This window comes from Miniopterus schreibersii (assembly GCF_964146895.1).
Source record: "Miniopterus schreibersii genome assembly, chromosome: 13".
Lineage (NCBI taxonomy): Eukaryota > Metazoa > Chordata > Mammalia > Chiroptera > Miniopteridae > Miniopterus > Miniopterus schreibersii.
Window position 1 is genome coordinate 10,407,493 of NC_138113.1, and position 21,115 is coordinate 10,428,607.

General features: G+C 49.3%; 1 protein-coding gene across 25 annotated transcripts in view; it reads right to left on the minus strand.

Annotated features, from left to right (window-relative positions):
• Positions 1-838: 838 nt before the first annotated feature.
• The window catches only part of DTNB (dystrobrevin beta), a 142,874-nt gene continuing 122,597 nt past the window's right edge, over positions 839-21,115 (minus strand). For 8 of the 25 annotated variants that reach the window (XM_081156770.1, XM_081156779.1, XM_081156783.1 and 5 more), the window contains 5 exons: positions 11,003-11,162; positions 10,112-10,201; positions 6,957-7,042; positions 3,184-3,217; positions 970-1,278 (listed from right to left, as the gene is read on the minus strand). In XM_081156770.1, the coding sequence (XP_081012896.1) occupies positions 3,209-3,217; positions 6,957-7,042; positions 10,112-10,201; positions 11,003-11,162 (345 nt within the window). In that variant the 3' untranslated portion in view covers positions 970-1,278; positions 3,184-3,208. Of the gene's footprint in view, positions 1,279-3,183; positions 3,218-6,956; positions 7,043-10,111; positions 10,202-11,002; positions 11,163-21,115 lie in introns of all 25 variants that reach the window. The other 17 variants (XM_081156777.1, XM_081156772.1, XM_081156769.1 and 14 more) reach the window with 6 other exon arrangements.

Genomic DNA, 21,115 nt, shown 5'->3' on the forward strand with positions numbered 1-21,115 from the left:
TGCGAGAGCTGTTGGCGGGGCAAACCCTCCACCAGGCGTGGGGACTCCTCTTGAGGCTTGGAAGGGGAGAGACTTTACACCCGAGGGGAAGCCAGCTCCTGGCTCCCACCTCCCTTCTTGCTGTCATCTAGCTGGAGCCGCCTTCGTTGCACCTGCCCCTCATCCTAGTACTTATGACACGGAGGAGCTGGGCCTCACTTCCCCACACAAGCCCGCCTCCTTCAGGAATGAGAGCAATGGGGGGGGGGGGGCGCGGGCGGGCCTTAATCTCGTCCCTCTCTTACCCTGGCTGCTCCCTTGGGAGTTTCCACGTGACTCTCCCTGTATGGCTGGGCTGAGCCCACTGGCTCTTCAGACCTCCTCAGGCAGTGGGCAGGGGTCTGCAGAGGCATGTGTTGGGGGGATGAGAGAACCAGCTGTGGGGCCTCTCACTTCATTCCAGTCGCTGCCCTTTATAAATATTTATAGAAGTTCTTCTACTAAAAATAACATCCTGGAGCCCAGGGAGGAAAAAGAAATAAATGCAAAGCCCCGGGACTTGGGACTGAAGATGGTGTAGAGCGGAGCCCTGGCCTGGGCACCGCCTGCGCGAGCACAGCACCCAGGCGGGGCTCCCCCTGGCGGCCGCGGGTCAGAGCTCCCTGCTGCTGTGCTGCGCAGAACCCTCACACCGCTGGAGGAGGAACCACAGGGCTGCAGCGAAGAGCTCTGCTCCCCCTTCCCGCCCAGGCTGCAGAGGCAGCGGAAGCCTAACCAGCGAGAGGGAAAGGAAGACTATTTTTAGCACTGCGGCCAGGGCGTGAATGTCTGTAGAACTGAGCAAGGCCTGAAGCTCTTTACATGACAGAGGGAAGAAAACCTGTTTGTTTTTAAAGGTCAAAGGTAGGGAGGAAACTTGTGCCCCCACCTTGGGAGCACCCCACATGCTGGCAAGACACCAGCAAGAACCATCAGGTCACACACACAGGTGACTTGGGCTGTTTCTTTTCTCTTTTCAACCTCACAACAGATTCCTGGGCAGAGATGAGACCCTGCCTGAGGGGTGGTGAAGATACCAGTTCATGCAGGGCTGTGCGAGGGGGCTGCCTGCCAGCAGGGCACCAAGTGGTCCCTCCCACTTCCCACTGGCTCTGGGTGCTCCTCTCCCTGGCGCGTGGTGACATCTGGCAGCCTGTGAGCCTGATCCAGGTGTGCAGTGGGAAGAGGGACAGGAATGCGTCTCCGGGGGAGGGCCCCGCCATCCTCAGGTCGATGTCAGCTCGTTCCACGTCCCTGTGCCTGTGCAGGACAGATGCAGTTACTCCCGGGCTCTGCTGAGAACCTCAGAGCAAACACTGCTAACATCTGCTGGGGTTGAGACTGTGTGTAGGGATGGGCTGCGGGGGCGTTTCCTTTCACCCCAGAGGGATGCAAAGGGCTGACAAAACTCACACCCCTTTTCTGGGGGCATCTACAATCTTTGGAGTCCTTGCTTAGGTCACTGGGTCGGGAAATGTTTTCAGAGAAGAAAAACTGGGCTCGCAGTGCAAGGTTTGGAATGTGGTGGTCTCTTGGAAAGAACTGTGACTGGGAGGAGGGCAGGGAGGCCAGAGACATGCCTGTAAACACTGAGCTGGGAAGAAAGCCTTCGCATCACTGAAGACAGCAGACCTTAAGGCTCCCTGAAATGGAGCCACCTGAATTTTTATGCTTTTCACCTGACTCTCTACCATTGGTGGGTTTCTCCTAACTTTTGACAGGGTCAGAGAGCAGCACTAGGAGCAGAAGACCCAGTGCCGTCTACTTCTGGCACCAAGTTCCAGGGTTGTGGGCCTTAAGTTTCCTCATCTGCATGAACAGAGGTGAGCCAGATGGCTCTGACCCACCTGTCTCCCAGCTCCAGTGCTCCAGGGAGAGGGGCTCTGGCAGGCTCCCCAAGGGCAAGTCAGCTCCTGAATCCCTCACTAGCTGGGGCAGCCTCAGGCTGCTGTTGGGAAGGGCCTGGCCTTAGTGTGCAGTGAGTTTAGGTGAAAGCCTGCCCAAACCCCGAGGCTCTGTGATTTCCAGGGCAGCAAGAGAATTTCTGTAGCTTGGGCACTGCCCATCTGTAGCCTGCAGGGTCCCTGAGTCAGTGCAGGCTCACAGACAGCAGGTGCGAGTGGGACAGATGCCCTGAAGGGCCTGGTGCAGATAGGGAGGGGGAGTCAGGAAAGGCCTGGGGGCTGCTCCAGGATGAGACTACTTGGAAGCGTCTGGGAAAGTTCCTTTTCTGAATCATGGGGCTGCAGTCCTGGCTTTTCCGCCTGAAAGATCTGTAGCTAAGCAAGATGGCCTAACTTTAAAACACAAGAAGGAGGGGAGGGGAGGGAAGGAAAGATTGAAAAACAAAGAGAACTCTTCTGGCTGCACAAAAGGCATCTATCTTTGAAAGGACTCTTCTCTGGAACAGACTGGTTGTCCAATTATTTCTGCCCTGTCCTCCTAGCAAGCGTGGCCAGAAGTGGCAATCTTGTAACTGGAACTAGGTAAGAATTAAGGTCCTAAGATGGAAAAAATGTGAAAGACTAATTCCCAAAGGCATGGGCATTTGCCTCGGGGAAATCTGTACTTTCATTTTTTTAAGGAAGTGAGAAGGTGCAGCCTGGCCAGGCGCTCCGGGAAATGGCAGATAGGCTATGGAGTCAGTGTGATCCTGCACAATGGAAACAGGTGTCTGTGGCGAGGAACTGCCGCAGGCTACAGCTGTGGGTGACGAAATCTCAGGGGCACATGGGCTCAAGTTTGGGTACCCAGGGAAAAATGACAGTGGCCATAGGAAAGCAGGAGCAAGGAGGCAGAGGCAGCCCCAGGATGCCGGCGGCTCCCAGCAGACCTCTGAGGACACAGCCTGTTCAGCCAATTGCACCATGACACAGGTGACACCAAGCCCTGCCTAAGCTTAGACCCAGGAGCAGCACATGAGGGGTCAGGGCCCGGGACCCGGGCCAAATGGGTAGGCTGGTGGGGCCTGGCAAAGGGAACAGGTGCTGTTGGGCTCTTTAAAGAAAACCCTAACCTGAGTCTCCACCTGTTAGGATGGGTCTGGCTTGGGAGGTGTGGTTGAAGAGAGGGAGGAGAGAAAGGCAGACCATAGACGGCAGACCCTAGACCATAGCTATGGAGGGAAAGGGGCTATGGGGAGAGTAGAGCACACTCCATACTCACCACACTTTCTCTCTGTCCCGGCTCCTCAGCTAACCTGTGCAGCATGGACACAAACAACACACCGAGGTCACAAACCAGGGTCTTCTCACCCCCTGGATCTTCTCCCGGGGGCCTCCCTGACCCCCACACCTGTGGGCCTCTGGACTCGCCTCTCCCCCTGTTCCTTGTAGGCCGACTTTCCCGACCAGGTATGAAGACAGAGGAACACCATGCTACCTACAACCAGCAACCACACCGGCCATAAAACAGCCACGGAGACCAGCGCCTCTCTGGAGGAGGGCATACTAATGCTAAACTGGAAAGGAAGCCACCTTAAATCTAGGGAGCAGTTACACCGGGGGGCACAGCCCGTCTGGCCCTGAGAGCGAGCACGGTGAAGGTGAATTACACTTTACAAAGGCAGCATTTCCCTCCCGCAGACGTAGCTGTTTGGGAATATGCCGAGTCACACCCTCACTCAGCCTGGAATAAGAACTCTGCCTGGACCCTCAAACGCCTGCCTGCTCCCACAGAGGGCCACTGCCGCTGGTCTAGCAGACGCACGCCAGTGTTCTCTAAGTGTGCAAACTGGACTTACAGCTCTCAACACCAGGATGGCAGGTGCTGGGAGAGGGGACACAGGAGCACCAAACGAGGCTCTGGAGTAGCCGAGGCAAATTTAGGGCGGAAGTGACATGGGGGAAGTTCTGCCCCTAGTCTTGGTTAAAAGTACTCACCACTCATGGGGAGGGGGGAGGGGATGCAAAGTAGGAAGGGTACCCCAATAGAGCAGAAGCATTCCCCAGGATGCAGAGGGATAAAGGCAGGGCAGGGAAGCCAGCTCAGTCATGAATTCTTCAGAAGTGTCCACTTGGCTCTCAAGGTTCTTGCACTGAGCAGACTATGTTTGCCTGGCAGGGTGCTGACCAAGTTGTGTTCATATTATGTCAGCACGATCTCAACCCCAAAGGAGCAAATCTCTCTGTGGCTGATGGTGACTGCTCTCTGCTGCCCAGGTAACAGTTGCGACTTCAATGTCAGCCTATATTAAAAACTCACGCCCAGGTCATGCCAGAGAATCCCAAGGTCTGGCCATAAAAACACTTGGTTACAGAACTACACCCACGTAACAGCTACATTGTAGCTACAGGGACATATCCTAGGACCTTTACAATGTTAAAAGTCAAACATTTTTTTTAAACTCTATCCATCTTTCACCCCAACTCCTAACACTCTTCCCCTCGGGGATGACACCTAAAAGCCACAGAAATAGAAATTTAGGCGTTTCCACAAAAAGATTTCACATAGATATAAACTATGGTATATGCACTGAAAGAGACAGGAGATACTAAGAGCAAGAGGAACAGAAAGGCCCAGCCGGGCGTGGCTCAGCGGTTGAGCACTGACCTAGGATCCAGGAGATCAAAGTTCGATTCCCGGTCAGGGCACATGCCCGAGTTGTGGGCTTGATCCCCAGTCGGGGGTGTGCAGGAGGCAGCTGATCAATGACTCTCTCATCATTGATGTTTCTCTCTCTCTCCCTCTCCCTTCCTCTCTTTGAAATCAATAAAGATATATTTAAAAAAAAAAAAAAAAGAGGAACAGAAAGAAGAGCTGTGATAGGGCAACACAGGTGTAAAGACAAAGGCCCCCAAGACCAGGAGACACCAGGCAAGGGAAACCACACCCAGGCCATATGAGACAAAGCCTACATCCAGACTTGGACCAGGACTGAGGGCTGAAGCCCATGGCCAGGGCAAGGCACAGCGGTCAGGGCAGAGTCCTCTGTGCTTCGGGGGAGCAAAGGGAGGCCATGGGAAAGGCTATTGGGGAAGGGAGGGTATATGGGAGGAGAGGCCAAAGCAGCAGCTGTTATGTCTTCAGCCAAGAACATTCCACACGAATGCCAGGATCTGGCTGGACTGTGTGCATGCATGCATGCTTGTGTTTGGAGCATGTGTTTACATAAGTGTAAATTTATCTCCTTGTATCTGCTTTTCACCTCCTGTACTACAGCCCTCCTGCCTTCTTCCTAGTCTCCTCTGGGCACAGGGAAGTCAGTCTTCCCTACATTTCTCTGTAGCACTTCCAGATGTTTCAAACACCACCACTCTGTACTTCTGACCTTTGACACCCACACCAAACATGCCATCCATCCTAGCTCGTGTCCACCTTCTCCCCGGCCTTGTTCTGGCTCACTAGACAATTTCAGCACCTGAAGGATGTTTTTCTCCACCCTGTTTCTTCCTTGGCAGTTTCTGTGTCCTTGCTGATACACCCCAAAGCCCTCCCTCTCTTATTCACACTAGTCTCTGTGGGCAAACAACACTGCGGACCCCAACCCACCAGGTTTCCCCCCATCACAGCTTCCTGGCCTGGACCGACCTCCTTCTACCCTCCCTTTCTTCACTTCGCTTAGTCTACGCATCTGCTCGGACTAAAGCATGGCTGTTGGAGGCAGAGAAGCCTGGGTTGAGTCCAGGCTCTGCCACGTTCTACCTGTGCAAGTTCTTTAACTGCTCCGAGTCTTGTCTAGAATCCTTCCCTCACGGGGCTGAGGAATCAAACAGGAGGGGTGTGTTTGGCGCAGAGCCGCCAACAGGGGCCTTGCATGCCTTCGCCACCACAGGACGGCACGCTGCTCCTCTCCGACAAAGTGCTCTCTAGCACATCACCCTGTGTATTTCCTTAGGTTTGTTCATTTATTGACATCCTGCTACATGCCAGGCACTGTTCTAGGCACTGGGGATACAACATGCACAAAACAGACAAGATCTCTGCCTTGTGGAGCTTACGTTTTGGAAGGACGCAGCAACAGACATATTGATATGTAACAGAAATAACAGCTAACTCTCAAATGTCCAAAGGGAATTTTGTTGTCTGTTCAGTGTAACAAAAGCACGAAGATTAAGAGCTTAAAGTTAGGAGTCAGAAAGACCCAGTTCAAACCCAGTATCGCCATTGAATAACTATGTAATCTAAATCTCTCTGAGCCTATTTCCTCATTGGTAAGATGGGAATGTTATTATATATCTCACAGGGTGGTTAAGGGTTAAATGAGATTATACGTGGCAATTATGTAGCACAGTTTTATATACAGTCAAGACCAGGAAGGTATTACAGGCGCACCGCATCTTACTGCGCTTCCCTTTCTGGTGCTTCACAGGTGTTGTGCTTTTTACAAATTGAAGGCAAGACCCTCCACAAGCAAAAAGATGAGGACCGACTTTATTGTGATACTTGCTTTACTGTGCTGCCTGGAGCAGATCCCACAGGGTCTCCGAGGTACACCTCTGCTGACCTCTGCTGATGCCTCTCTTCACTGCTTTTCGCTCTTCTGTGAAGCCACAGAACCATTCGGCCATTCTGCCCACAATCGCCTCTTCCTTTTCAAAACCTGTCCCTGTATTTATAACCATAAACTCAAAGTCTGACGATTAACTTTTCCTGCCGCTTCATTTTGCCCCGTTTATGCTGCATCTTGCTTTCCTAACTGTATGATAAACTCCTGGAGGCGAGGGGTCATGTTTTGTTTCACTATCTATTTCCTGATTTCCGACCACCTACCACTGTATCAGAATTCAGGAGGCCTTGCTGACCCACTGACACTAGCGCCTCGAGGGAAACCGTGAGGGTCGGTTGGGAAAGCAGGGGGAAGGAGCTGTGGGGCCCGAAAGCTCTGGGGCCAGGCGGCAGCAGGAAGGAAAGCGCGAACAAGAGGGAGGGCGAGTTCGTCAGGGGCTGCAGGGCTCTGGCTCCCATTCACACGAGGGGCCCTGCTGAGCTGCCTTTACCTCTGTCTTTCCCATCCTGCATCTTCTGCTCTTCTTCCTCTGCACCTTCCTCTGCTGTGAAAACAAGTCCGAGGACGCCCGTGACCCTTGAGCACAGGACAAGCACAGAAGGGGGTGAAGGGAGTCACTCAGGAGGCCTGGGATGAGACCGAGCTCACAGCTCATGGCCGCAGCCTCCGAGGGTGCTGCCTCGCCTCGTCCGCGCCCTGTGGCCCGGGCCCTGCACTGTCCCATAGGACCTCCTCAGAGTCCCGAGTCCACGGAAGCAGGCAGAGCAGCCTGATGTCGCTACACTGCTGCTGGCCTCCCTGGTGACCGAGGGGGATGCGGCTGCCCCTTCATTCAAAATGAAGCGGCAGGAAAATGAAGTATGCCTACTTTCCCTGAGGTGATGACATCTACTAGGGATACATCTAATATCTTGCATTCGGGTTAAAGAAAGCAACCATAAAAGCGCGGGGTGGGGAATACCTAGATTAACACTGGCTCCCGTGAAAACAAACGAACAAAAAAACTAGAGGTTTTAGCTGACTACAGTCTTAAAGTGACTGAACAGTGTAATGTGCGAGGGGAAAAAAAGCCATCTAAGGTTGCTTTTGCAGGGGCCGCTCAGGGAGGTCACAGTTCACTGTGCTCTGCCTGGAGAGCCCCCCACCCCTGCGGCATGGACAAGCACGCTTGGCCCTGGGAACTCACTTTGAACTGGGCCCTTGACTCACTCGGCCACATCCCAGTGTGGACGAGCAGGAGGGTAAAGTGAAAACCACGCCACGTTCGGAACAGCTGAGGGAACCACAAACGTTGTCTAAAGAGGGATGAGGCGTCAGAGGAGCCCTGTTATCTGCCGCCGGGCACTTGAAAGGCAACAGAAACAGGAGGAACTGAGCCGACTTTGGGTAGGTTTAGGATAAACTGGTTACAGAAAGGGAGATTTTGGCTCCCTGAAAAGGAAGAACTTCCCAATGACGAGGGCCAGTCATGAATGAGCCCCCTGGAAACAGTCAAACGGAGAACTTTTATATCGGGAGGCAAGCTGGAGTAAATGACTCCGGAGATCCTGTCCAGCTCTAAGACTCCATTATTTGTGAAAATATCTCAAAAAAGATGAGGAGGGCAAGCTAGGGATATAACTAGTACATCCATACTTCACAGGATATATGTAAAGATAATGTGAATATCTAATCTCTTCCCAACAGAAGCCTCCACAGTGACAGTGAAAAAGGCTGGTGTTGGGTACGACCCTTCCATTCACCGAGACACTGGAAGCCTCGCATGCATAAAGGTTTATTTCTGCATTTTATGCAGACACTGTGCCACACTGGACTTGGTCCGCATCTACTTATGGACTTCAGTGTTTGCGAGAGCAGAGATTCAGTGGAGGGGCCCTCGTGGACTGCAGATTTGACACTGTGTCCTGTGTGGGGACGAGGGCAGTGGTAAGAGCACTGACCTAAAGTTCTTAAGACTTGAGCTCTAGGACCAGCTTTGCCCATTCAAGCTGCATAACTTTTCTGCAAATACTTTTCTAATAACTACTCACTGCATTTCTAAAGTAAGGTGACTGGACAACATGATCTCTAAGGTACCTTTCAAATAACACTGTTAACACCACTCTTTCCTACTGGGAGAGATTGCCAAGCATCCTTCTAAACGTCTAGCTTTTGTGAAGCTCTTTGGTCTGCACGTGCTTTGTGTTTAATGATGTCCAGTTACCTCTCATCCTCGTGTGATGAGCTCATGAGCCACTTATTCTGCATAAACCCCAAGTAAGTGGACAACAGGCATGAGTGCTTAATTTCCATGGCCTGGAATCCCTTAAGAAATTCCCTTTAAAAGCGGGATTTCTGAAATCCATGGGGAGCTATAATAGGGAAGGCGCTTTCTAATCACTTATGAAGTCATCTCAAAGGCAGTCGCCTCTTCTGTTTGTGTGTGTGGAGAGGGCAGTACTTTGACAGGGACTGAGAAATAGTATAAGAATAGGGACAGTGTCACCATAACACTCCCTACACAAGAGAACTGGCATCTCATTGTAACTGCACTGGAAAAACCAACCCGGCGACACATTTATTCTCTTCTGAAAAAAATCAGCAGGTTTGGGAGTGAAGCCATGGGCTGGACCCTGACCTGGTCCCATGACAACACTAAAGGTGCGTGCTCTGTCCTACAGTCTGCAGAACTACAGGGCTGGCTGTCCTTAAGAGCATGGACTGATGGTTTCAATGTATATGTCTGAATGAGTCTATATGTTTGAATAGTCCACAGAAAAACTGCTTTATATTTTTAATTAATAACCTAAGCTACTTCAAGGCATTTAAAAGCATTACATTAGAGCAAAAGAAATATCTGCATGAGTAACCTATCGTTTGTTTAGTACATAGCATGGGAATCTGACCACTGTAAAAAAATTGGCAAATATCTGGCAGCTATAGAACTGATGGAGTCATAGGATTCTTAAAGATATGAGGATATGGGAATGGCCTTCTATTTTTTTCTTTCTTTCCACAGTTTTATGTAAGGGGAGAAATGCTAAGAGGAAAGGGTCTCTGGAAAAATCAATGCAATAGCCAAGTAACAGAAACACTTAGAGAGAAGGCATAGATGAGACTGAACACGAGAAGAGGAGGAAGCAATAGGCTCAGGTCACGAACTTTAAGTGAAATCAGAGCCTAGTCAGGAACAAAAGGAGACAATACGGTTTCACAACCAAATCAAAGAGGAGGGAGCAGAAAGGCAGCTGGGAGAGAGTCCAGAAACATTTGTGGCTGGTTCAGTGCCAGTCATCCAGGAAAGCTGCAGATGAGATGGTGGGTCAGGGCCTAGGAGAGAGCAGCTGTGGACGGAGCATAGATGGAAGACATGCAGTGGGAAAGGAGCCTCACTGTACTTAAGGATCTAAATTTATTTGAATTCTGAACTGTGTTTGCTCCACAAAGTGTACTCTTAAGAGAAACCTCAATGTATAATTATCTCTATGTGATCACAGGTGGGAGAGAGACTGGGTGAAGACATCAGGGTGTTCCTAGAAGGCAAAAGGGTTGAGTGGTGAAATGAGGTGGTCTCTGCTCTGTGATGATGTTTTACCAGGTGGTGAGGAAGTAAGGAGAGCATGCAGAAGGGGCGGTGTAAGGCCGGGTGGGAGCTCTGGGCGTCACCTGAGTGGAGCTCCTTCACCAGGGATGACATGGTGTTGGTGATGGAGTCAGCAGCCACCAGCAGGTCATTGCGGAGGTTTCTCCTCGTACCTGAGGAGAGTCAGAGCAGATGGCGATGCCATGTGGGTGGGTGTGGATAAGAGAGAGCAGAGCCAATGACTCAGTCAGCCAGGCCCTTGGACACAGTGCAGAATACCTAAAGGGACACGGGCCACGGCAGCTCCACCGGCTCCCAGGCACATCAGCAACACGAGGTACCCAAGTCCACTGTTCTCCTCCCTCTCCCACTCTACCTGAAAAGCAAGACCCTGTCAACTCCACATTTCTTAGCTATAGTCAAGAGGTGAGTTCCAGAACGAACACTGCTCCAAGGCACTCCTTAGTCCTGGGCTCCTCTCTCCAATACCAGCACCTCCCTGTTCTCTGTCTCTACCCCAAGACTCAGCAGCCTCATCTTCCCCCAACTATGTAACATGCTGGCCGCCAGCTCCTCAGACGACTGTGACACCGTGCCTTCAGCAAGGTCCTACTTAGAGTTCCACTCTTCCTTCTCTTGCTTGCTCTAAGGCCTTTCCAGGGCAAGCACATGACTGGGAATTATTCCATCCAGTTCCTCTGGAGGAAGCAAAACCCAGAAGATAAGGACTTCTCACAACCCTCAAAAAGAACAGAGACCTAGAGGTGTGCTCTTTGCATACATACAAAGGCTGCTGACCTCCTGTTGGAGACCAGCTGACTTAATGAGAAGGGGCCAGCAATTGATTTACACTGTATGTAAAAATCTGATCATTTAAACCTAAGTGCACAGAAGAAATGAAACTGGGAAAATCTCAGTTAGAATCTATGTTTCCAAACCCCTCAGCTCTGTTATACTCCGCTCCCGAAACTGACCTTGTGCGAAGGCCTCCTGCATGTCTCCCCCGACTCCGCTCAGCGGGTCCTGCGGACAGTGGGTGGGCGTGGAGCCAGCGGATGTTGAGCGGACGGGCATGGGCATTGGGCGGTTGCCTCCGTGAGTGGGGGATGTATGTGGCGATCCTGCTGCCTGAGCCTGGGAGAATCAGAGAGATGCAATGTTATCTCAGGTGTCTTACCTCTCTGAAGAAGGGAGAAGCCCTTTCCTTAGTCAACCTGAGCCAGCTAACAGGGCTTCAGTTCCATGTGCAATGCAGTGCAAGTAACATTTGAAAGGAAGGAGTCAGGCTGCCTCCAGGACTGGAGGGAGGAAGAAAAGGGAAAAAGGGAGAGGGGGAGAAACAAAAGGAGGGGAGGGAGAACACTGGAAGAATGGAGGAAAAGTGGGAGGGAGAGCAGAGGCCAGCACAGAGGGGCAGGCAGGCCTCTCAGGTGGGCAGGCTGAGCAGACCAGCTGGGTCGAGGGTCTGAGAGGGGTTGGGGCCAAATAATACATGAACATCTTTTATTTTTGTTTGTAGACACGTTTGTGGACATTACCTCATTTGGTCCTTACAACACCTTTTGAGCAGAAAGGGCATATATTTTTGTATCCATTTTACAGAAGAAAAACAAGGTGAAAGTAAGAGCTTTGTGTCGGGCTACAAAGCTGTCTGTCGGAGATGCTGGAATAACCCTTCCACTCCGAGGGCAATGACACAATGAGGCAGACTTTGCACCCCTGCAGCTCCTGGACCTCAAGCAACCCACGCCTGAGCTTGCATGTCAGGAGCTCAGCAGCAGGCTGCTTCCCAGGAGCAGGGTCACCTGGCCTGTGACACTGCACATGCCAAACACACACCTTGAGGTCTTTTGTGGCCATTGTGCAGGGACTAGGTGAAAACGGACATATTTAGTGGAAACTGAACTTTCCTTGTGAAGGCTCTGGTGTAGTTCTGGAGAATGCTTGGAACAATGGCATACGATTTAAAGACTCTAGTTAAAGGGAGCTCACTGAGATTTGGGCTCCGAATGCTCTTCAGAGCTAGGGAAACTGAGTGTGGCAGACAGATTGGGGTTTTTTGGTGGATGCAAAGCTGAGAAAATATAAGCCAAAGTGCAAATGAGTTCAAATGAAGATAATCATCTTTTGGGGATCTAGCTTGAAACTCCCTGAACCCTCCACAAACAGAATCTGCCCGAACAGGCTGACGGGTTGTGTGCACGAAGCCTCACCTCACTGCTGCAGCCAGTGTGGGTGCTGGACTCAACAGAACAGTCTGTTCTCCAGCTTTTCCACTTCCATCTCTGTGTGTATGTGCATGTGTATTTAGAGAAATTTAAAAAATAGAGGAAGCTAAAATGTATAACATAATATACTGTTCAAATTAATAATTGTTAATACTGTATCAAATTTATTTCAGCTTAAAAATACTGCAGATAAATCTGAAGACCCCTTTCATCATCAGTTCTCTCCAGTCCCAGTCCCCTCATCTTATCCCTTCCAAGGCAACCATTATCAAAGATTTTGGTGTGAGACTTTTTACCTATGTGCTCATATGTAACTATGAAGACTATATGACAGCTCATGCTTTTAAATTTTGCATGATATCACTTACCTGTGATATCTAAAATATGTAAAACTCATAAAAACAGAAGAGAAACATGGCTGCCAGGGCTGTAGGATGGGGAAATAGGGAGAGGTTGGTAAAAGGGTACCAACTTCCAGCTATGAGATAAGGAAGGTCTGAGGATCTAACGTATAACACGGAGACTACAGTTGATAACATTGTATTTGTACAATTGAGATTTGCTAAGCGAGTAGAATGTACATGTTCTTACACATACACAAAGATACATATGTGAGGTGATGGATTTGTTAATTAACTAGATGGGGGAATCCTTTCATCACGTATATCAAGTCACCACAATGTATATTTTAAGTATCTTATAATTTTATGTCAATTATATTACATAAAGCTAAAATAAAGAATATAAACTAAAAAACATATATATGTGTCCAGAACATATAAAGAACTCTTACACCTCAATAAGACGACAACCCAACTACAAAACAAAGACCCAAACAGCCCTTTTGCCAAAGACGACGCACAAATGGGCCAATAATCCACTTGGAAAATACTCAGTGTGAGTAGTTATTAGGGAAATGAAAACTGAAATCACAGGGAGACGCCCTTATCCACTGAAAGAGCTACAATCAAAAAGACTAACGGATGTGGGAAAACTGGAGCCTTTGCACGTTGCTGACGGGACTGTTAAATGGTACCACCACTTTGGAAAACAGCCTTGGCAGTTTCTTAAAATGTTAAACATAAACTTACCATATGTCCCGGCAATTTCACTCCTGAGTATATACCCAAGAGAAATGAAAACATATGTCACCCAAAACTCGTACACAAATGTTCATTAGCAACACTTTAATAGGTCGAAAGTGGAAATAAACCAAAAGTCCACTGACTGGTAACTGGATTAACAAAATGTGGCTTCTCCAAATATAATGGAAGACTACAAAATATCTTTTTGCTATTTTTACTACTGCTTAACTTTTATAATTTTCCAATGGCAGTTAAACATGTTCTATCTTATGAAATATTCTCTTCTATTTTTTATCAGTGGTTATAATAAAACATTCGTTATTTACTTTTTCAGGGTATACATATTTTCTTCCCAACTAGTTTATAAACACCTTAGGAATCCTGTTTTGGCCATATAACACTATCACATTTTAATTATTGTATTTTGGGGAACCACCTCTACCTTTTACCCTACAATTACCATTACCCCGTTTTTTGGCCATTTTTATGGGAAAGAGATAAAATAATAAAGCATAAAATTCATTCTACTTTGGAAAGTGCTTATGAACAGCAAGATCTAGCGGTTTCAGCCCCAACCCAAATTAGATAAGGAAGCTGGGAGAGAGGGGGGCGAATCTGCAGAAAAGCCAAGCAAGCCCAATGCAGAGGCCTGGCTCTGCAGGACAGTCCTGTGAGCCAGCACAGTTTGGGATGCAGGAGATCACAGAAGTAGACACTGGCACAGCCAGGGCTGTCCTGGGCCTCCGAGGGTTGAAAGGACCAGAATAAAGGTCGTTGCCAGGGTTGCTTGGGCAGCCTCAAGGAAGGACCCCATGCACCCCAGTAGCTGATGGTTTTCCCATAGGCTGATACTGTGAGACAAACAGCCTAAAGTTGTCTCTCAATTACAGAGTTAGAACCTCAATGAGATCATGTGAGGACCTGGGGTGCTGGGGGAGCCTACGAATTCAGATGCCTCAGCCACGGAGCAGGGAACACTGCCCGGGAGAATCAGGCCTGCCCATAAGCAAAGGACATGTGGCCTCAGCACAGATCAAGCTGGAGCTGTGGACACTCTGCCATGGATAGAACAGCAACCAGCACAAGTCCCTGAGGCGTAGCACCAATCTCGGGTGAAGGGAGGGGATAAGATTCTCTAAAGTGACTGCTTCAGTTTGCTTGGAAATGGTAAGACCAAGTGTACAGCGAGGACAATGAGCACTCAGGAGGGAAATCAAGCTCAGTTAAGGAAAAAAAAATTGCGGGGGAGGTTCTGAATATGTGGCCTGTGAAACTCAAACTCCCTTCACTGAATGGCAGTTACCTGTCGTCCCAGAAGGCCAGCCCAGCATTCAGCTTGTGGCGAGCCCTCGATCAATCTCCCTCAATAAGACGTGGGCCAGGCACGCTGCCTGCAGAGGCAGAGCAGGCAGTAACCTCTAGGGAGTACCAACTCTATGTCACTGATAGAGCTGCAGATGAAATACTTTAACTCGAGAACTAACTGTGGTGAGACCTCGGAGATGGCCTCCCGTGACCCGCAGTCTCTCTGTGCAATCCCCTCCCCTTGAATGTGGGCTGGGCAGAGCGGCTGCTTCTGAAGGACTGGGAGAATGGGGTGTCAGTCCAAGATTCGGCTATAAAAGACTGTGCATCTGCTCTGCCCACCCCCACACTCTCCGGGGCTCTCACTCTGAGGCAGTCAGCTGCCATCTCAAGAGCTGCCCTGTGGAAAGGCCCATGTGGCAAGGAACTGAGGGTGGCCTCTAGCCATCAGCCACATTGAACAGAGGCCCTCAGTCCAACAATTCATGAGGAATCCTGCCAACAACCATGCAAGCTGTTGAGCCTGGAGACGATGATAGTCCTGTGAGAGATCCTGCCCCTCAGTTGTGAGGACCTGGCTAAAGAGCACCTGGATTCCTGGCTCACAGAAGGTCTGAGTTAATAAATATTTGCTCTAAACCACTAGGTTCTGGAGTACGTTGTTATACAGCAATAGGTAACTCACACGCTACAGCTCATCTTTTTCTTTATGTGTTATTACCTCAGTCCCATCAGAAGGACTTCTGATTGAGAGAGAGCTGAAGGGAGAATTTTGGGGCATAAGAAATCAGACCCAGAGGCTCTCATGAGAGGCCAAAGACCCCAGGAAAGAGGACCATGGATGAGAAGGGAGGCAAGGATATATAATCAAGAAAAACTTTTCTGACTTGAGCTTGTGACTAAGTCCCTGAGTACCTCGGTTTGTCCTGACATTGAAAGTCTCAACCTTTTTACTTTGTCAACAGTTACAGGACTTGCAGGCAAGTTTCTGTTGCAACTTCAATGAATGACTCAGAAGAGGGAAAGCTGCAGGCTCTGAGCCGGCACTCCAGCTCTCTCGCCCCGGGGAGAGCATTTAGGAAGCAGTGTGACTCAGTGGGAGGGGCACGGCTTTTTCTCGACTGCAGCACATGCGTTGACATTTTTACGGGGCTCAGTCTTCCCATTTATAAACTGAGAGGCATCAATGAGATGGTCTCTGAAGTATCTTTCAGATATAAACGTCTATGATTCTATGACTTTCGCCAAGTTACCTCATCCCAGAAATGCCAAGTAATCACGGCTTTGCTTCAGTCGTAACTACACTGCCGGTGACGGATCTTCCTCTGAGGGCTCCCAGTAGCCGACTCAGGGTCACATAATGGCATTTTCTGTATTAACTTACCTTCCTCATGAGTGGAGTCAACACCAGAGATGACGCCCACCAGGCCTTAGGCAAAGGAAGCCTGTGAGGAGGGGCACGGAGCGGCTGCCACACGGAGGAGGAACTAGGGTCCTCCCAGCGAGCAGGCCACAACCTCTAAGCCACATCCCTCCCTCCTGGAGTGTATGGAGCTCACGCAGTTCCAGATGGTGCCTGAGGGCAGAGCGGCTCTCTGCAGGCTGATACCCACCTGTGAACCGGGTTAGGTTTGCTCCTTCTTTGCCCTCTTGGTAGGTCTGGGCCAGAGGAATAAAGTACAAATCAGGCTGGAGCACTGTGCTGTGCAACTGCACCTCGTCTCCAAGGCACAGGTGGGCGTCCCATTCAGAGAGGCAGGCAGGCCCTCCCCACGGGGACTGCCAAGCACTGCATTCGATGCAAACCAATCTAGACTAAGGGGCACAGGAGGAGGCTGGGGGAGCATCACAGTTGTGACCCTGAGATTATGGGGAACCTGAGAATCACACAGAAGTCGTAAACGTAGAGGAACCAGTCGGGCGGCTCTGGGGACGACAATGAGGGTGTAAAACCATCGTGTGCCCTGGGTTTCGGCTGCCAGGAGAGGGGCAGTTAGCCTGGGAAGCAGGGAAGCTTTGCAGCATGCTACTGGGTATGTTAAGGTTTCCTGATGCAAGGACAGCGGAATCTTACTGAATACAACCTGTAACAAAAGCCTGAACACAGCACAGGCCCACCCCAGTCTAACCAATAACTACACACAATGAATGCCCTGTGACTCAGGTTCTCTGAACAGAGGTCCCTTGTAGCTGGAAATAATTCTGCTGAAAATACAGAGCTAGAGATATGTTATAATCTGAGAAGCTCTCTAGTCTGCTGGCTCTTCACCTCCTCTAAATTAGCAAACATTTTGAGAACCTGAAAAAGCTACGTATCACATTCCAAGAAAATAGCTCAGAAATTATGCTTATAATTTCAGAGGGTTCATGACCCCAGGAAAATAGCCTCTGGTTTAGCCTAACATTCATTTTTATATTTGAGGAGACTGAGGCCTACAGAGGTCATAAGGTCACACATAAATAAATAGAAAGGCCAGGACTGGTACCTGGTAATCGCCTCCAACTGTGGGGAGAAAACAGGCATATTGGGATCACAGTACAATGTTTCTGAGCCGGAAGGAACACAGATCAGTCAAGACGTCTCACTGCTGAAGCTCATCCTGAGTTTCCACAGAAAAGTCAATTTCCAACAATTCAGACAGTATAGTCAATTTCCAGTAAGAGTGAGAAATTATGACTTGGTCTCGTCTAGAACACAAATCTAATATTGGAGCCAGACAGGTACAGAGAATGCCAGAGAAGGTGACCTGAGGACACTGATCCTTTCCCACAGCTGGCATCTAAGCAGAGACAGGGACTCACACACACCCTGTGGCAGAGAGAGCTGGCTGCAGGGAGAAAGGCGCTGTCTTAGCAGGAAAATGACACATACTGTCTGGGCCATGTTTAGGTTATCCCCAGCACGGTGCCTGACACACAGTAGGGGGTCCGTAAATACTGGTGCCTTCCCTTCTTTTCCCTCATGGAACAGGTATGAATTTTTTTAAATCTCTTTGGTGCTCATTACAGTCAGGTAATCAAGCTCAGAGAGGCTTGTGCAAAGCCTGACTTTGAGTTAACGCCCTCTGTGGAGCTGCACACTCCCCCTCCACAAACACCCCAACTAAACTTGCAGCTAAGCGGTTATCACAGTAACGGAAGGAGACATTTTAGTCTCCATTTCTCTCTCTCTGACTCATGGGTACCTGTCAGGTAGCAGATGGCCTATGTGGACAATTACCTTCATTTTGCCGCAGTGTATTTAAATTAAACAAACTGGCCTCTTAGGCCTTCTCAGAAAAACAAAAAACCCAAAAACAACCTTGGGAGAAAGGAGCTATAAGTTTGAAAATCAGGCGAGGCAACCATGAAGGTATGAGAAGTGGGATTATAAGGAATGGACTTTGTTACATTTTTTTTCTTCAAGAAAAGGTAAAAGAAAAATCACACCTAAATACTATTTGAGCTGGCACATAACATTTGAGCTGGTGCTGGTTGGCTGTGCTAGGAAAACGCAGCCGTCGCATCAAACATGGAAGTACAAGGAGAGAGAGGCTGAGCTGATGCTGCACTGGCTGTCCTGCTGCGAGACATGACAATAACTGCCTGACACGACAAGCTGGGATGGCGGGGAGTCAGCGCCAGGGATGGGAGCGAGCGGGTGGAGAGGGTGCAGGAGACGGCCAATGGCCATGAGCAAAGGAGCAGGCCACGCTTCCCTCTGGGGTGAGTTAAAACAGGCAAAGGCCATGCCTGGAGACCTTCCTGTCTTAGCACAGTGTCCACCTGCACGCCTGAGAGCAGTACAGTGTTTAAAGAAAAGCCTGGCTCTAAACACCAGAGACGAGGGGTGGAGGGTCCTATGATGTCTCTTCTCTTGTCGCCGTTAATGCACATTTATCTACCGTGTTTGTTGGAAAGTTAGGGCCACCAAAAAGTCTGCCATGAGGTCCTTCCGCAGAGGGCTGACACCTGTCTGTTCCCATACCGCCTCAGGAAACTCAGCGCTAGCACATGACCTGTCACTCTCTGCGGCGGCTTGCGGGGAAAGCGGCTGTGGACAGGAAGTAGCCAGAGTGGGGCTGCTGGAAGTTTTGTGATCACAGTGTTGGCAACGGGTGGGAAGGTATGCTTCGCAGTCTTCATGATTCGGTCCCTATTCAAGTCAAACTAAATTATGTATAAGACAAAGCCTACCCTGAGGCTTAAAGGGGTGGGGGCAAGACGTCTGGTTATCTTTTTTAATGGTGGAGGAAAGCATATTAAGTTTCTGGGACAGAGAACAACCTATTAAAACTCACCATAAACCCAAAGATCAAAGGGAAGTTGAAATTTAAACTTTCAGATAGGGAAGCTCATAAATTCCAAGACTAGAATTACCCTCTTTCTGTTTGTTTCTCCTGTTTGTCCAGCTCTATTGGAAAATAGTGAGCCATTAGTTCTCACTGCAGGATTTCAAAGCCAGTTCTCAGCAAAATGATCAGGAACCTCATTACGGAAAAAAACCCCTACAAAACAAATACCAGACATCCTGATTGCGTATTAGAAACAAGAAGAAAACGGGCTCCCAGGAGAGCATGGTCCTTGTTCAGACAGCTAAGTCGATGCTCAGACAGGCAGCTAGAACCTATCAGTGATACTTGAAAATTCAATGAGATAAACTTAACAGCTATTTGTGGGTAGGCCAAACCTGGATGGTGTGGTGTGGCACCCTTTTTCAACATCACCACTCTTTGCCGAGTCCCTACTTAAATCATGGTAGAGTCCAGACTCTGCAGTTTGTTGATCTGACTGGATTCCAGCTCCGCCACTTACTAGCTGTGTGATCCTGGGCAACTTACTTAACCTCTCTGGTACCTCAGCTTCTTCATATGTAAAAGGGAGATAGTCATCTCTTTCCAGGTTGGTGAGGATAAACATACGATGCTTCGCACACCAGCCTAATAGAGGACTACCTGCTGTTATTCTACTTTGCAAGGTGCCAGGGCTCCGAAGGGTCAATGTCTCTGCTCACAGATCCTGGTTCCAGAGGCAGTTGGGCATGTATGCAACTAGCATACAAAGGAGGGTGAAACCCACACCTACCTGGAGGTACAAAGGAAGAGCAGCAGACACCAGAGGCTTTAACTCTGACCTCCTGGAGTAGGGTAAGGTTTCATAGAGAGGAGGCATCTGAGAGTATCTTGAGGGGTATAATTTCAATGGGCAGAAAAGGCTGGGGCAGGGCGATCCAGGTGAGGAAAGTGCATGAACAAAGGTACCAGGGCTGGGAGAGGAGGCTGTGCATGGGGCAGGAGGAGTGGTGTGGGGAGCACAAAAGCTATGTGGTGGGAAAGAGAAGTGTGGGCCATAGTCATACAGAGATATAAATAAATGGTCATCAAGTTTATTTACTGGGCCACAGAACAGGCAAACTATAGCCCATGGCCAAATCCAGCTCACTATCTGCTTCTTCTGCAGGTAGTCCATGAGAAAGATGGCTTTACTTTTTTTTTTTTTTAAAGAAGGTTATTTTTAAAAAAAATATGTTTTTATTGATTTCAGAGAGAGAAAGGGAGAGGAGAGAGAGAAACATTGATGAGAGATAAACATGTCTCCTGCATGCCCCCTACTGGGGATGGAGCCTGTAACCCAGGCATGTGCCCTGACCTGGAACTGAACCAGCAACCTCCTGGTGCATGGGAGCCACATGAACTGAGCCACACTGGCCAGGCTAGCTTTATATTTTGAAATGGTTTTATTTTAAGTGGTTATATAAGTACTTACATAATATCTTTGGTTTGGCTTACAAAGCCTAAAATATTTACCATCTAACCCTTTAAGCAGAAGCTTGCTGACCCTGCTCTAGGCAGTAGCAGTGGGAGCTGGTGAAGGTTTCCCAGGAGGGAATGATGTGGTCGGTGTGCTCTGTCATTAGGAATCTGGGGCATGTGAAGGAGGGACTGGAAGGCAAGAGACAGGAGACAAAGACACTTATTAGGAGGCTTTTCCCACAGACCAGGTGACAGGTGATGGAGGCTGGAATGAAGAATGGTGATCAGAACTGAAAGGAGAGACATATAAGCAAGCATCCGGAGAAAACACTGACTGGACTTGACAACTGCGTAGGAAGAGCAGAGACTGGAAGAGCACAAGCATGTAGGGCTGGCAATGACATTAACACAGCAGGAGACATGGACAGAGGGATGATGTGTGGGGGAGGTGACTGGAAATCTTTTGTCATCCATCCCATCCTTAAACCTCAGAATAAGGGATGCTGAGAACGTGTGGGGCTCAGACTAGTGTCACAGAAAAAGGTTCTCTGGGCTCAGGACAGTGCTTCTCAATTGGTGGTAATTTTACCTGCTAGGGGCCTGGGGGTGGGAGCAGCTAGCACTAGAATTTAGGAGGTAGAGGTCAAGGATGCTTCTAAATATCCCATGATGTATAGAACAGCCTCCTTCCCCCTATAAAGTTATCTGGCTCCATATGTCCATAGTGCTGGGGATAA